At 45.9% G+C, this 15,933-nt stretch overlaps 1 protein-coding gene across 1 annotated transcript in view; it reads right to left on the reverse strand.

Annotated features, from left to right (window-relative positions):
* The window catches only part of LOC146194958 (monocarboxylate transporter 9-like), a 38,628-nt gene that overhangs the window by 9,663 nt on the left and 13,032 nt on the right, over positions 1 to 15,933 (reverse strand). The window contains exons 3-4 of the mRNA XM_084596164.1: positions 9,667 to 9,810; positions 5,303 to 6,190 (exon numbers count right to left, since the gene is read on the reverse strand). Of these exons, the coding sequence (XP_084452290.1) occupies positions 5,303 to 6,190; positions 9,667 to 9,810 (1,032 nt within the window). The remainder of the gene's footprint in view (positions 1 to 5,302; positions 6,191 to 9,666; positions 9,811 to 15,933) is intronic.

Here is a 15,933-nt window from a genome sequence, read left to right on the forward strand (position 1 = left end):
GCTCACTCGTGGCGCTGCCTGTTCGCCGCAAGTGCTGCCCCCTGGGTTTCTGCACGGTGCCTATAGGGTGTTCTCGTGGAGAACAAATAAGACGAGAGATGGGTCAGGGCGGTGGGAGGTAAGACGGAGGATAATGAAATGTAGAGAAGGATCTAAGTGCTGTTCCTTGGCAATGTTGGCAAAGGCGGAGTCAGACAAGACATATGCATCATCGTCAGAGTCTGTAGGACTAGGGGAGTCGACGGGATGACGTGACACACAGTCTGTATTTTGGTGAAGCCGGCCGGACTTGTATAGACGGAAAAGGTGTATTCTTGTAATCGCAGTGCCCAGCGCCCCAAACGGCCAGTAGGATCTTTGAGAGAGGAAAGCCAGCACAAGACATGATGGTCTGTTATCACAGTAAACTGGCGGCCAGTCAAATAAGGGCGGAATTTCGTAATAGCCCGGACAAGCGCCAGGCACTCTCGCTCTATAATAGAATAATTTTGTTCGGGTGTTCAGAGGAGGCGGCTGGCATACGCAATCATCCTTGTGCGGCCGTGTTGTCGCTGAGCGAGTATAGCTCCTATTCCATGGCCACTTGCGTCGGTACGGAGTTCAGTATTGGCGGAAAGGTTGAAGTGGGCCAAGGCTGGTATCGTAGTTAGAGCAGCAATAAGCTCTCAGAAAGCTGCAACTTGTTCAGGCCCCCAATAGAATGAAACGTCTTTCTTGAGGAGTTGGGTGAGCGGACGAGCTAGGACTGCGAAGTTCGGGACGAATTGTCGGAAATAAGAACATAGGGCAATAAAGCTTCGGACATCGCTGGATGAACGCGGAGTGGGAAAATCTCTGACGGCACGTATCTTGTCCGGGTCAGGCTGAACACCGGAAGCATTAACCAAGTGACCAAGCACTTTGATTTGGCGTTGGCCGAAACTGCATTTCTTTGAGTTGAGTTGAAGGCCGGCGCGGCGGCATAGCTCGATCATGGTAGAAAGGCGAGAGAGGTGGCTGTCAAAAGTGGACGAGAAAACAATGACGTCGTCTAAGTAACAAAGACAAGTCGTCCACTTGAAGCCGCGCAGCAAGGAGTTCATCATCCGTTCGAAAGTTGCAGGGGCGTTACATAGGCCAAATGCTTGACTTCGAATTGATAAAGGCCGTCAGGGGTAATGAACGCTGTTTTTTCACGGTCTCTCTCGTCGACAGAAATCTGCCAGTAGCCGGAACGAAGGTCGATGGATGAAAAGTAACTGGCTCTGTGCAAACTATCAAGCGCGTCATCGATGCGCGGAAGAGGATATACATCTTTTTTGGTTATCTTATTCAAATGATGGTAGTCAACGCAGAATCTCCTACTGTTATCCTTCTTCTTGACCAGCACGACAGGGGATGCCCACGGGCTACTGGAAGGCTCGATTATGTCGTTCGCTAACATCTTTTCGACCTCAGTTTTAATGACGCGCCGCTCGGCAAGCGAAACGCGATAGGGCCGCCCGTGAATAGGACTGGCCTCACCGGTGTCAATGCGGTTGGTGACAACTGTCGTTTGACCCAATGGGCGGGTACCGAAGTCGAAAAGGTCACTGTAGGTAAACAAAAGCTTGTGTAACACAGATCTGCACACACACAGAGCTTGTGTGTGTGCAGATCAGCTGCAATCATGCTGTTAAGCGGATCAGGGTGTGATGTGGACGACGAGGGGTTGTTTGCAGGGACGGCAGTTGTATGATCTGTAGACAGAACTGAAATGGCACAATCGGTAATCGGGGACAGCGCAGCTAATGAAATTCCCTCGGGCAGAACTTGACTTGAAAACCTGAAGTTAAGGACAGAGAGACTGGTGCGGTTCTGGGAGATGTGCACAATTAGATGAGGAAGGGTGACGTACCGCTGCAGCACGACATCAGCAATGGGACAAGCGAGATAATCGCCATCTGGGACGGGTGGAAATGGCGAAATAGGGATGTAAACGGCAGTTTCAGGAAGAAGGCGGCTAAATTGTGCTGATCGAAGGCGCGGTGAGCAGGAGGGGTCTTCAGAGCAGAGCGGAAGGTCCAAGCGACGTAGGCCGCTAGGGCAGTCAATAAGGGCAGAGTGGGCTGTTAAGAAGTCAACGCCAAGGATAACGTCATGGGTGCATTCATGTAGGACGGTGAACAACACTGGGGCATGACGGTCAGCAATTGTAACTCGCGCCGTACACATGCCAACCACGGCAGCAGGGCTGCCATTGGCGACGCTAACTGTGGACGAGACGGCTGGCGTAAGGACTTTCTTGAGGCGACGGCGAAATGAGAAGCTGAGAACGGACAGTTGGGCGCCTGTATCAATTAGAGCAGAAACGGGAACTCTATCCACAAGGACATCGATACGGTTATTTTGTAGGGCACGGGTCAACAGAGGTTTTTCGGTCCGGGTCATAAATGCAGTGTCACCTCCGAGAGCTGCATTGGCTAGTTATCCGGTACGTGGCCAGAATATGACGGTGGCGAACTGCGGCGAGGAAGAGGAGAACGCGAACGTGGTGCTTGCGGGGATGGTGAACGGTTGGCAGCACGACAGTAAAACTGGGGTCTGCAAGGGTCTGGTCTGGGCGAGGTGGGGAATAGCGAGTCTCTGCGGCGGTCGACGGAGGTGTACTGACGAGATGGCGTGTATCAGCGACTACGGCAGTGGCGGGAAATATGGCCAACGCGAGAATAAGTAAAACAGATGGGGCGATTGTCGTGGGTACGCCATTCATTTGGGTTGCGGTAACGACATCGGGGCGAGAAACCGGCGTTGGTTGAGGTGGCAGCAATTACTGGAGGGGCAGGTCCTGAATCCGTGGTGTCGGTGGTGCTGGTAGAAGGGAGGCCCATATTCGCAACCTCTTGGCGAACAACAGCCTTAATAAGTGGTATGGTAGCCAGGGTGTTGTCGGGTGTATGCAACAGCGAGGCCGCGGGAGTCATTGCCTCAAGCGCTTGGCGGACAATGCGTGTCAAAGTGCTGTCGTTAGCAGGCGGTCGAGGAGTCGGAATATCGATACAGGAGGAGCTAGCTGCCGTGTTCGGCAGCCGGTCTAAACGGTGAGATATGCGCCTCTGTTTCGCCTGCTCGCAACGTCGGCACACCTGTAGCACAGAGACCACGGTGGAGCAATCCCTGCACAACAGGCGGTTGAAGGCATCGTCAGCAATGCCTTTTACTATATGGCCGACTTTATCCTCCTCAGGCATGCTTTGGTCGACTTTGCGGCATAGAGACAGTCTTGGATGTAAGCGTCTTGGATGTAAGTGAGATAATACTCCGTAGACGTTTGGGCGCGAGAGGCGAGCGCTTTTGTGGCGGCAATGTGGCGGCCAATAGGCTTTCCGAATAGGTCGTGCAGCTTCTGTTTGCTAATATCCCAAGATGTTAGCTCGTCTTCGTGGGTTTCAAACCACACTCGCGCGGTCCCAGCCGAGTAAAATACTACATTCGCGAGCATGCGAATGGCATCCCACCTGTTGTGCTTGCTCACGCGCTCATATAGGGCTAGCCAGTCGTCTACATCGACATCGTCGGTCCCGCAGAAGGTTCCGGGGTCACGGGGGTGGGCCATTACAACAGCGGGTGCGGCGGCTGTAGAGGTGGAGGCGTCGGTAGTCATTGTGGTGGTTCCGATGTGGCGGCCGCTGCGGAGATCCAGCTTGTGACAGGGGATCGAATAGATTAACCTCCACCAAGAGATGTTACGTGGAAGATTTACAATCCCAAAGCTGTCCGCACAACTAACGTTGATGAGGGCACCGATTTCACAACACTCAGCGTCGTCGTCTTCTCCGAGTCTGTTGCACTTCTTCATCCTCATCACGAACAGCGAATACAGCTAAGTAACAATATGTTCACAATGTTAAAAAAGCTTCGATCTTTATGAGCTATTGTGAAAAGTACAGGGTGAGGGATTGTACACAAAACTGTAAAATGCCTGTGTATCGGCTGGTCACTCTTATGAACGCTATACTCAAACAATTTTTTTTTATTTCAACCGTGCAGTTTTCGTAACATGGAAAAAGCAATCGTTTCGATTGGTAAGTGCGTTGAACAATTCCTTAGATTGCAAAAGAAGCAATCATTTCTTAGGTGGAGTCAAAATATGACGCATGAACGCTACTTTCACAATCATTACATCCGATACAAACGTCTTGAAACGGATATTTTGTAAGTTATCAATGTCCCCTCACTTCTAATGCCAACTGCTTTGAGTGGGCGCCATCGATAATTATCTGTATAAATATGACAGTACAGCTAAAAGTAGGCGTATACAGTATCTAAAATTAAAGTTTCAGTATTTATAGGGCGTATGATTGTAAACGCCACTGAACTTTTTGTCCCGACTGTGTGAAAAATGAAGCGTGAATAACTCATACTGGAATATCTCATAATGGGGAATAACATCGTCGTGGGCCACTGACTGCATTAGTGACGTGCAGTGCAGCACTGAATGTATCCTGAAGTATCAAAGTATTAAAAACAGGTCCAGTTTTTCTAGACCTGATGAAATCACAACTTATCTAATATGCGCCTTTGAGTACTGCATAATAGGGATCTAAGCACAGCCTGCTGCCTTACGAATTTAGTTGAACTGTAGAGCCGAAATCCATTTTATCCGGAAACTACGCGCTGTCTCCAGCGTTCTTGTTTTACTGTGAAAGCGAGCCTAGCCTAGCAATCTTCAGTTCATTGCTTTCCGAATTGCGGTTAGAATTCGCTTAAACTTTTAAACGAGCTTTTATGCAACAACTACCAAGCCCGATTTTGCTTTACATAGGTATACTGTGGTACGGAAGGAGTGAGTGAGTACCACGACGGTGAGTATGACCAAGGCCAAGGTCCAGCACAAAACTAATTAAGGCTACGTTAAATAACGCGGTCTAAGAACATGGTATAAAGGAAGTCTAAACGTGTCTCAAGGTACATTGGTGAAGTGGCACCTGCGCAAACCTAATTCACCATGTTAGGCATAGTTAGGCCTATCACTCCTAGATAAACCTCATGGTATTTGTGAGTAGCTTACAGCAGCACATTCTTAATGAACGGAGTAGTCGTAATGACGCATGGCTAAGTTTAATTTACTTTGATTAGGTTTAGCAAAAGGCTTATAGGCCTGAGTAAGACTATTCCACTCTAGAGTTCTTCTAGCTTAGTACAATGTACTTTTGCAAATAAAATTTGCACTGACTAACAGCTAAACAGCTCTTTTAGCGGAACAAAATTCTCTGAAATAGAACAAGCTAACAACATTCAGACTGCGTCATCGAATTTAAGATACATTTTCTGAAAAACTTACCTATGAAAAATGGCTTGAGTATAAATAAGGGGCCAGCCACCGCCCCGACGATGCCGTAACTGAGTGGTAGCCTCTGGATGCCCATGTAGTCTGCCATGAGAGTGGGATACAGGGTGACACCGCAGCCGATTCCCATTGAAAAGCACAAACAGGCAGCCAGAGCCTGGTAGTAGCCGCTGACAAGCGGGAAGGTTTGCAGCACAATGGCCATCCAAAAATACGTCATCATGGCCAGGCAGCTACGTGTAACGTACCCTTTGTCAGAAAGCAGCGGAATGCAAAGACGGCCGAACATGTCAGTCACGGAAAATAAAGGTATTAGGCCCACTGCTGCGTCCAGCTCCGTGCCTTTGTCTATTGCGTAGTCGACCACAGTGGCCATGAAGACATCGAAATTGTAATAAAATACAAGATAGGTGAGCATACCCACATAAAACATTGGGGAATTGAACACAGTTAGGGCATGCCGGAGGCCCCAAGGGTTCACTGGTTTCGTTTCTTTCTCTTTTGAATTTCTTTTCTTCACATCCCCCTCAGCAGGATCTTCCAGCGGTAATTGAGGCACTGCTCTCCTGTTTTCTCTCTGGATAGTGAAGGCCATTTTGGCGTGTTTCATTGCCCGGCCGTCTTCCGCTCGCTTCTGACTTATCCATGGAGGTTCCTTCAAGAGGAGGCTGATGGCAGTTATATGGGCTATCAGAGCGCCAAAAATCATAACACTGCTGCGGAAGTTGTACGTCTGCTCCAGAAAAAGCAACAGGCGAGGGAAGACAAATGCTGAACTGGTAGACCCTGAGTACATGATGCCCACGGCAAAGCCTCGGTACTTGTCGAAATACTGGTTGATGAATATGGGGAGTGTCATAAACACCAGGCCGGATCCCAAACCTTTAAAAAAAAAGAAGGAAGACAAGCGGTTATTAAAGAAATGTTTTTCAACCAGTCAGGCAGATTATTTGACGCGCTTGCGTGGAGATGGACAAACGCAACCAAAACCTAACCGCACTCACCGCGCTACGCCTGTTACGCATCTCCCCTTAAATGTGCTAAGTGCATGAACACAGGAACGAATACCTAAATGTGGCGCGGTGTCGATTTTGTATAGAAGGGATACTTAAGCGAATGTGTCTACCCTTGTACAGCGCCATTTATAGTCTGCTCTTGTAGGACTGTCTAATTACCTGCACCAAATGAAATTGTTTCAACCAAAATATGCGCAGGAAGGACCTGCTACTGGCGATTCCTGAGTTAAAAAAACACGCTTTTATTTGTTTCGATTGCTGCCATTGGAATTGCACATCTTATTTTTTTTCCTCATCGGTGCGTTCTCAACAATATGAGCACAAGCCACCTTCTGGAGAACCATACCGTAAACGGCAGTTGCTAACAAAACCAACGATAGATATTATTTTGTGTTCTAATATAACTACAAATAAGCAGTACTTCTGAAACGTTTTCTGCAATCAGCTGCTGTATAAACTTTTAGTGAGAGATGAGGTGAATATACATAGTAAATGACGAGAAGTCATGTAAATTTTACCGGATTGGAGCGCCAGAATGCCTATGAGTCTCACAGTGCACTGCACTATATCGACGTAGATGGGCCGCAACAGTGGCACGCAACCTAATCTCATTCACTTCTCTTTTTCCTAAAAGCAGCAAGGTGCATTATGTGATTTTATCGCGTTTAATGCTGGCTCAATGTCATTCCAAGATGAATGGTGCCTAGTGTGTATTGCTTTACAACGCAAACATTTCGTCAAATTTACTTGTCAGGTAATTTCAAATTGTGAGTCTCCATGCATCCTCACTTGATCGTTTATTATTTTTGTGTTACACTATAAGATCTATCCACATTCTTATTGAAACACTGCATATTATATACGCAACTTCTCCAGTTTTGAAGACCTTTAGTGAAAGCAATTATGTTGTGGCTGAGCTTTGAATGTGGTTTTATAGACGCACATTCTTCTAGCAATCTTGCCCAAATGCATTTGCCGCATTTAGAGGAGCGGGGGTGTTTAGATAGGAAAAAATTAAATACGGCCCCTGCCTTCTGCTCTGGCGTCGATATCTTCAGAAGATGGGGGCGCGAAATAGCGTTTTTTTTTTCCAAACAACTTCTGGAAACGCAGTTGCTGTGAGATTGAAGTTCAAGCTGTGCCAACCCTCTTAAATCTCATTCCTACTTTTGTTAGGCATTCCAAACAGCTGATATCAAACAACGCAACGCTAGCCCTCGATGGCTATGAATCTTGCTTGGATCCGCCGAATGGCTTCCGATTCCGTGTACACATGACAACACTATGACAGAGTAATCTGGATCGCTTTCGGCCGGCGTTTTCTGACCTGTGCCGCCAGCTTCATGTAGTAGGCAGACCGAAGCAGCGGAGGAAGCTGGAGCTCGCACCGAGGACACCTCACAATCCGGGGTATACAGCGACTCCGGCTCTAATTATCAAGCGCGCTGGCAGCTGCCAGCGCGCTTCCTAAGTAGAACCTATGTTCTGATAAGAGTTGCTTATATTCGTGTAAAACATTTTCCAATATTTCTTTTTTATTTAGGACGGCTGGCCATATCCGCTAAAATATGACATATTGTTTTTATAGCAAAGGACATAACTCTAGCTAACAATGGAAATATTTGTTTTGGCTCTAGTAGCTGACTAAAAGGGGTTAGCCATCGAAAGTTCTTAGGAATCTACTCACGCAGTAAAATGCAGGGGCACGAGCTTGTTCCAGAAATAACCTTACGGCAGCAAATACCGCTAGTTTGCTATGGCAGAAAATACCGCTGATTTGTCAACTACGCTGATTGTTTTATTTTTAACCCGTAATACTCTTTACAACAGCTTCATGTAACCTCATATATCATGTGTAGAACGCATATGCGGCTTAACACCTCTTACTAAGTCTTGATTAAGCAAAAGTAATGCGCAGATAAATACACGAACAAGAAGAGCACAAGGACGGGTGCGTGTCCGTACCATTATTTGCGCATTCCCTTTTCTTAAGCATGTAAGAGCGACTGATAACACAACGTGCATTACTAAGTCTTACTAAATCATTGGCACATGCAGCGTTGCATTTGTTTATTAAGTTCTTTCCAGCTTGGAGCCTGAGCAATATGCTGCGCAATTTGCTTAATGAACACTGAATCATCAACAGAAAAACAATTTTGTTGCATTCTACCAGGGTGATGTATGGTTTGAAGAACGCTGCCCCCAAAACAGCCCTTGAGATTCGTTAGGAACAGAGCTACAGATATCAAAATTAGGTTCTGGCGCCACAATTCCTTCAAGACGCTTCTCCATAATAGATTGTCTCACTTTTGATGCCCACTAGCTTGCACAAGAAATTGCTTTCTTGTCGTGTACAGTTGAGGCTGCACTGCTCTACCAGAAGTTTTCATTTGCATCCGGACGTGCCCCTGTTTATGGTCATTGAAACGTGTCACGCAAAGGGGTGCTTACAAAAGCATAGTGCGCTGCCACAGAAGTTATTATGGCAGCATAGCTACATACTGCGCTGACTCAAAGGCAGTTAAAATATCCTGCACCTGGACACACATGTGTCTTCCTGCTTAGGCGTGGTAAATTCGGCATGTAACGTAAGGAAGTAGGAAGCCATACACTTCTTAGTATCCTCACAATTTGATAACACAGGCGCAAATCGGCTAACCCATTCAGGTGGCTCCTGCGAGACTGTTCCCCGTCTAGTGTCCAGGCGAGCACACGCATTTGATAGCAACTTTGGAACAGTCACACAAGTCGAAAAGTGCAGCAGCGGGGAATAGTGATTAAAAAGGCAAGCACGACCTATTGATGGGTGCTCTGTGCAAATCAGTATTGTTAGTCCAAACGTTCTAGGAGGCAGATGATACCTACTACATTTCGCTCGGTCGTCAACAACATGGCACAAAGTAGTGGTTGAGCGAAAAATTGTATTTGATTGAAAAACAAGAACTTCAAAGTTTTGCTTAAATATTTGCCGATTTCCTTTTCAATGTAGAGATAATCAATTGAAGATGGTATATTGTGGCCACCCGGAATATAGTATTTGAGTATTTATAAAACAGTCCGTACATGGTCACTTTTAAACTATGATTTAACTGGCATGAACTACAGCGAAAAAAAAAAGAATTAAAGGCCCGTGTCAAAATACTGCAGTAGTTTACTCTGTACGTACAGTTAAACCCAATATTTAGTTCACAGATATTTCTAGGCCGTTGGATAGGTTTATGCAATTTAAATAAAACTACTCTTAACTACTCGCTTTTTATTTGCATGACACAGTCCCTGATATTCCACAGGAGAATACTTTACGTTCTGTTGATGGTATTAGCTGATTACGTTACGACTCACCGAATATTATTCCTTGAGTTACGGCAATCCAGCTGATGCTTGGGGCGAAGCTAGACGCTATGATGCCACCTGACATCAATATGCTCCCGGCGAACATGAGGGGTGGTGCCGTGTACTTCTGGCACAGCGGGCCGGACACGATGCCTGTAAGAAAAGCCAATCGCTATTATTTAGTGGTTATTGAAAACGTTACATGCTTCGCCGATCCTAAAAACGTGTGTCGGGTGTCCTCTCTTCTGTGTGTCAAAGGCGTTTGTGACAATCCACTTCTGTTCCAGTTTGCCATCGACTTAAGGGTTGCTGAGGATTTGAATAACTCCTTGCAGTTCTGATGTTCTACTGCACCGAGAGGTAATTTTATTAACGCGAGCGAATTACAATGTCTATATGTCAGTGCTATGAACCATATATTATTCAGCGCCCAGGTGTGGACACCGTATGTCGTGATTAAAGCATCTTGCCGGGCGAGTTGGTAATTCATCTTGATGTAGGGTTTTTTTTAGCGCAAACGAAGACAAAGACAAGAAAGGCGAGACGTACACACACACACACACACACACACACACACACACACACACACACACACACACACACACACACACACACACACACACACACACACACACACACACACACACACACACACACACACACACACACACACACACACACACACACACACACACACACACACACACACACACACACACACACACACACACACACACACACACACACACACACACACACACACACACACACACACACACACACACACACACACACACACACACACACACACACACACACACACACACACACACACACACACACACACACACACACACACACACACGTACATACACACTTGTGTGTGTACGTCTCGCCTTTCTTGCCTTTGTCTTTGATTGCGCTAAAAAAACCCTACATCAGGTATGTCGTGAAGCCGGCTCTGGTGCCTCGTAAAGCCATAGAAAGCTATATGTGGACACTATACCAATTATATCAGGACTCCATTCAGAGCTATCGTTGTCCAGAAAAACAAATAGGAGATAAAATGGTGTGCAGATTTTTTTGTTTATTCGACGCATTTATATAATTTTTTCTCTACTGTTTTTTCTGTAATAAATGAATTCAAAGTGGCACAAATCAATGATAGGAAACGGGTTGAAAATCGCCAAAACAACCAAGTGATTTAAAATATTCGCACTATATACTACAATACCCCTCGTAGTGGTGGGACACTAACATTGTTCACACAGCGAAAAGTAACGAGAAGCAGCCGCCATCGCTTATAACTTATTCACCCGCGTTATATTTCTGTGCGCACTGCATCTTTACGCAGCACTTCATCAGCGTCTATTATATATGAAACTCACGTGGCAAGTCTCTTCAGCTTCATATGACATGGCTGTTTTTATCGTATTGTCTAGCCGATATGGTGAACTAGAAAAAATTAGAGCTCCGAACACACGGTTTAATGTTGTGCTTAATGCAGGTAGTGCCGTTGCCTATTCATTGACTACTTTGAAAGCACTATGGAGTTCAATGAAATATATCGTTTCTGTGCATAGCCTGGACACGCTTTCTTATTTGGTGCCAGGAGCATTTTTTTAGAGACCGGCGCTATCTGTTGAATGGTGCGAGTGCTTTTTTTTTATCCTTTTTTTTCGAACCTGTACTGTTTGCTTCTTGTCAGCCCTTCATTCGCCCTTTTTTTATCGGTAACATTTAGAAAATCGGTGAATTAGGCGAAATGCCCTCCGAAAAGCACCATAGATACTGGTCTTCGCATTTCGTAACAGGATGTTCATTCCAGCGTACAGGTTTACTAAGCGCACTTTCCGTTAACCATCTGAGAATTGCGAAAGGATGCAGGTAGATGAGATAGTTTTGCACAAGCTTGCCGATCTCCCATACATATGCTACATTCAAAAGGCGGGGAAGTTCGAGGCTTTTTCGCGACACCTATGTCGGAAGTATGCCGTCACCAGCACCTCTTCTCACGCATAAGAGTACGCCGAATCTCAACCCTTCATTGCACGCGATTCGCAGTCACTGATTATTTCATATTCTGATACATGCGCGGATTAGCCTATATCATTGGGGATCGCCTATGAAATGCGCCAGAACCTATATACCCATTACAGCACGAGCGCCTGGGCGCTGGCATATTCGATCATGCGAGACTTGCGCCATCACCGGCCTTCGGGCCTTCTGGCTTGACTGCTTCCGGCCCGCTGGCTCTCGGCTGCACGGTACTGCGTAACCGCTATCGCTCGGTACAACGAGCTTGTAGACAGCTCAAAAACTTCATGTGAATGCTCATAGTATGTTTAGGTGCCACCAAATGTTTCATTTAACCATGTAGTTCATTTAGTGCGTTCTGCTGATGGTCTGCGTTATTGGTTAGAACGTGTCGACAAACCCGTCAGCCGTCTGCGCGTTTATTTTTTTTCTCCATTTCCTACCCAGCACTTTTCTGCAAGATATAGTTTAGCATATAACCGAATAGATTACAAGCCGATTATCACCTCAAGCCTTTTTCATTATCAATTTTCTTGCGCAAAGGGGGAAAGCATGTTCAGGCTGTGCTGGCTAAGACATATTATGAATGTTCACCATTTAGCATTGTGTACAATGTTTAAGACGCTCAGTATGGACGCGCATGTACTTTCCGAAAATTGGTAAAATATAATTTTATCTGCTTTAGACTTCCTGACTTCATAAGAGTACTAAGCTGTTCGAAGGCCGCATCAGGCGCTTAGCAGCTTTCGCCTGCGCATTGGTAAAATAGACTGTAAACTGCACCCGAATTCAGGACTAACAGTAGGCAGCCCGAACAAACGGGGACATGAAAAAATCATGTCATTGTAGACATCATCATTGACTCATGTATTAGTTTGATCAAAGCAGCAATTATAACTTCAGTTCAGTTCAGTTGTTCAGTCGTGTCCGACTCTTCGTGATCCTATGGACCATGTCACGCCACGCTTTCTGGTCTCTCACTATCTTCCTAACATCACATAACTTTATCTGCAGCGCCACGAGGATGCCATCTAACCATCCCGTTCGCTGCCTACCCCTTCTCCGGCGACACACAACATTTCCCAACATCCAATCTTTCTCCAGCGACTCCTCTCTTCTCATCAGATGACCAAAGTAGCTGAGCGTTAACTTTAGAATTTGACCCTCCAATGAGCACTCAGGGTTTATGGTCGACAATATCGACTGATTTGATCTTCTGGCAGTCCAAGGAACTCTCAAGAGTCTCCGCCAGCACCACAATTGAAACGCGTCAATTCTTCGGTGGTCAGCCTTCTTCACAGTCCAACTCTCGCATCCATACATAACAATTGGAAAGACCATAGCACGAGGTATACGGATTTTGTTTGGCAGACTAATGTATCTGCTCTTAACTAGGCGGTCAAGGCTAACCATGGCTCTCTTTCCCAGAAGCAGGCATCTCCCAATTTCATGGCTGTAGTCTCCTTCAGGGGTAATCTTGGAGCCCAAGAAGATAAAATCTGTCACAGCTTCGACTTCTTGTCCCTTGATGCTCCAGGACTTGATTGGGCAAGACGCCATGATCTTTGTCTTTTTAATGTTCAGTTTAAGACCAACCTTCTCACTCTCTTCCTGTATGCGCATCAGAAGTCTCTTGAGTTCCACTTCACTTTCTGCCATTAAAGGGGTATCATCCGCATATCTAAGGTTGTTGATACGTTTCCCAGCAAACTTCATTCCAGCTGAAGACTCGTCCAGACCGGCCTTCCTCATGATGCACTCTGCACATAGTTTACATAGGCAGGACGAAAGTATGAAGCCTTGTCTCACTCCTTTCGCAATCGGAAACCAATCAGTAAGACCATGCCCAGTTCTCACTGTGGCCTCTTGCCCTTCATAATGGTTCCTGAGGAGACAGATGAGGTGGATTGGAATTCCCATCTCTTGGAGAGCAATTGCCACAATCTGCTGTAATATACGCAGTCAAACGCTTTCGCATAATCAATAAAGCAAAAGTATATGGGTTTCTAGAACTCTTGATTTTTCCATGATCCACCGAAGGTTGGAAATCTGGTCCCTAGTTCCTTTGCCCTTGCGAAACCCAGTTAACACCTCCGGAAGCTCCCAATCCACATACTGCTGCAGCCTACCTTGGAGGATTTTCAACATCACATTGCTAGCATGCGAAATAAGCGCGATCTTGCGGTAGTTGGAACAATCTTTGGCACAGCCTTTCTTTAGAATGCAGATGTAAACTGACCTCCTCCAATCCTGTGGCCACTGCAGGGTTGTCAAAATCTTCTGACATAGTGTGTGCAGAATGTTAACAGCGTCATGGTTGAGGTTTTGAAGCAACTCAACTAGAATGCCCTCAATTCCACAAGCTTTGTTCTTAGCAAGGCTGGATAAGGCCCATTCAACTTCACTCTTCAGGATGCCCGGCTCGAGATCAGTAATCACAACCGTCTTATGTTGGGTTTGCACATCCGGGTCCTTCTTTTACAGTTTTTCTGTGTATTCCCGCCACCTCTTCTTTATCTCTGAGGCTTCAGTGAGGTCCTTGCCTCGTTTGTGCTTTATCACGCCCAGCTTAGCACAGAAGCTTCCTTTGATATCTTTGATTGTCTTATACAGAGCTCTTGTGTTGCTTAATTGGCTGTTGTCCTCAACTGCTTGACACTGTACGCTCAGGAAGGCATTCATCTTGCTATTTTCTGAAAATCGGCATTGAGAACCTTGTATCCTTGTATCTTTCTCTTTCCCCCATACCTTTTGCCATCCTCCTTTCCTCAGCTATTTGCAAAGCTTCTTCAGATAACCAGTTTACTTTCTTGCATTTTTTTTGCTTTGGAACTACCTTAGCAGCAACTTGTATTATATCACGAACGTCAGTCCACATCTCGTCAGGCTCTCTGTCTTCCAGATCTAATTCTTGAAATCGATTCCTCACTTCCACAGCACAGTATGATGAAATTTGATCCAGATAATACCTGAAAGGCCTTCTAGTTTTCTGCGTTTTTCTCAATCGAAGCTTAAATTTGACAACAGGAAGCTTATGATCGGTGCCATAATCGGTCCCAGGCCTTGTTTTTACTGCTTTTATAGCGGTTCTCCATCTCTGCCGGCAAAGAATATAATCGATCTGATACCTGTACAGACCGTTTGGTGAAGTCCGTGTGTACAGGCGCCTCTTGTGGTGTTGAAAATGAGTATTCGCTATGGTCAGGTTGTTTTCTTGACAAAACTCTACTAGCCTCTGCACAGCTTCACTTGGCTCACCAAGACCGAATTTGCCTGTAATTCCGGATATTTATTCACTCCTCGCCTTAGCATTCCAGTCTCCTATGAGAAAAAGGACGTCTGATGATAGATTGCGGTCTAAAAGGCATTGCAGGTCCGCATAAAATCTCTCAATGTCAGCTTCTTCAGAAAAACTGGTTGGTTTAGAGACTTGGATAACTGTTATGTTGAAAGGGTGATCTTGGATCCGAAGTGCAATCATTCGGCCGTTTTTGGGGTTGTACCCTTGCACTGCTTTGCCCACCCTTCTGTTTACTATGAGAGCGATCCCATTCCTTCTCTTGGATTCGTGCCCACAATAAAAGACATAATGGTCGCCAGAATTAAATTATTCCATTCCGGTCCACTTGAGCTCGCTATATACCCAAAATATCAATGTTCAATCTGTCCATTTCTCGCTTGACGACATCCAGTTTTCCTTGCGTCATTGAGCTTACATTCCATGTTGCTATGTCATATATCTCCTTGCAACATCGGACTTTCCGGTCGCTTCCCGACAAATCCACAACTCAGCGTCCTTTTGGCTTTAGCCCGGCCGCTTCATTCGTCCTGGAGCTACTAGTAATCGCCCTTTGTTCATCCCCAGTAACATGCGGGACGCCTTCCAACCTGGGGGTTCATCTTCCGGCGCCATATCATAATGCTATTTTTACTGGCCATAGGGTTTTCTTGGCAGGAAATACTGGAGTGGGTTGCCATTACCTTCTCCAGTGAATCACATTTTGTCAGAACTCTCTGCCGTGACCTGTCTATCTTGGATGGCCCTACAAAACAGGGCTCACGACTTCATCGAGTTTCGCGAGCCCCTCCGCCACGACATGGCAGTAATTCATGAAGGGAAATTATAACTATAGTGCATCAATGCTTGTTTAAAGTAAGCCGGTTCACTGACATTACCACATTGACTTTGCCTCTGTGCATAATCAGTTCTTATGAATGCGTTCACATGAATAATCACAT

This window comes from Amblyomma maculatum, chromosome 3 (genome assembly GCF_055883805.1).
Source record: "Amblyomma maculatum isolate TAMU_Amacu chromosome 3, ASM5588380v1, whole genome shotgun sequence".
In the NCBI taxonomy this organism is placed as follows: Eukaryota; Metazoa; Arthropoda; class Arachnida; order Ixodida; family Ixodidae; genus Amblyomma; species Amblyomma maculatum.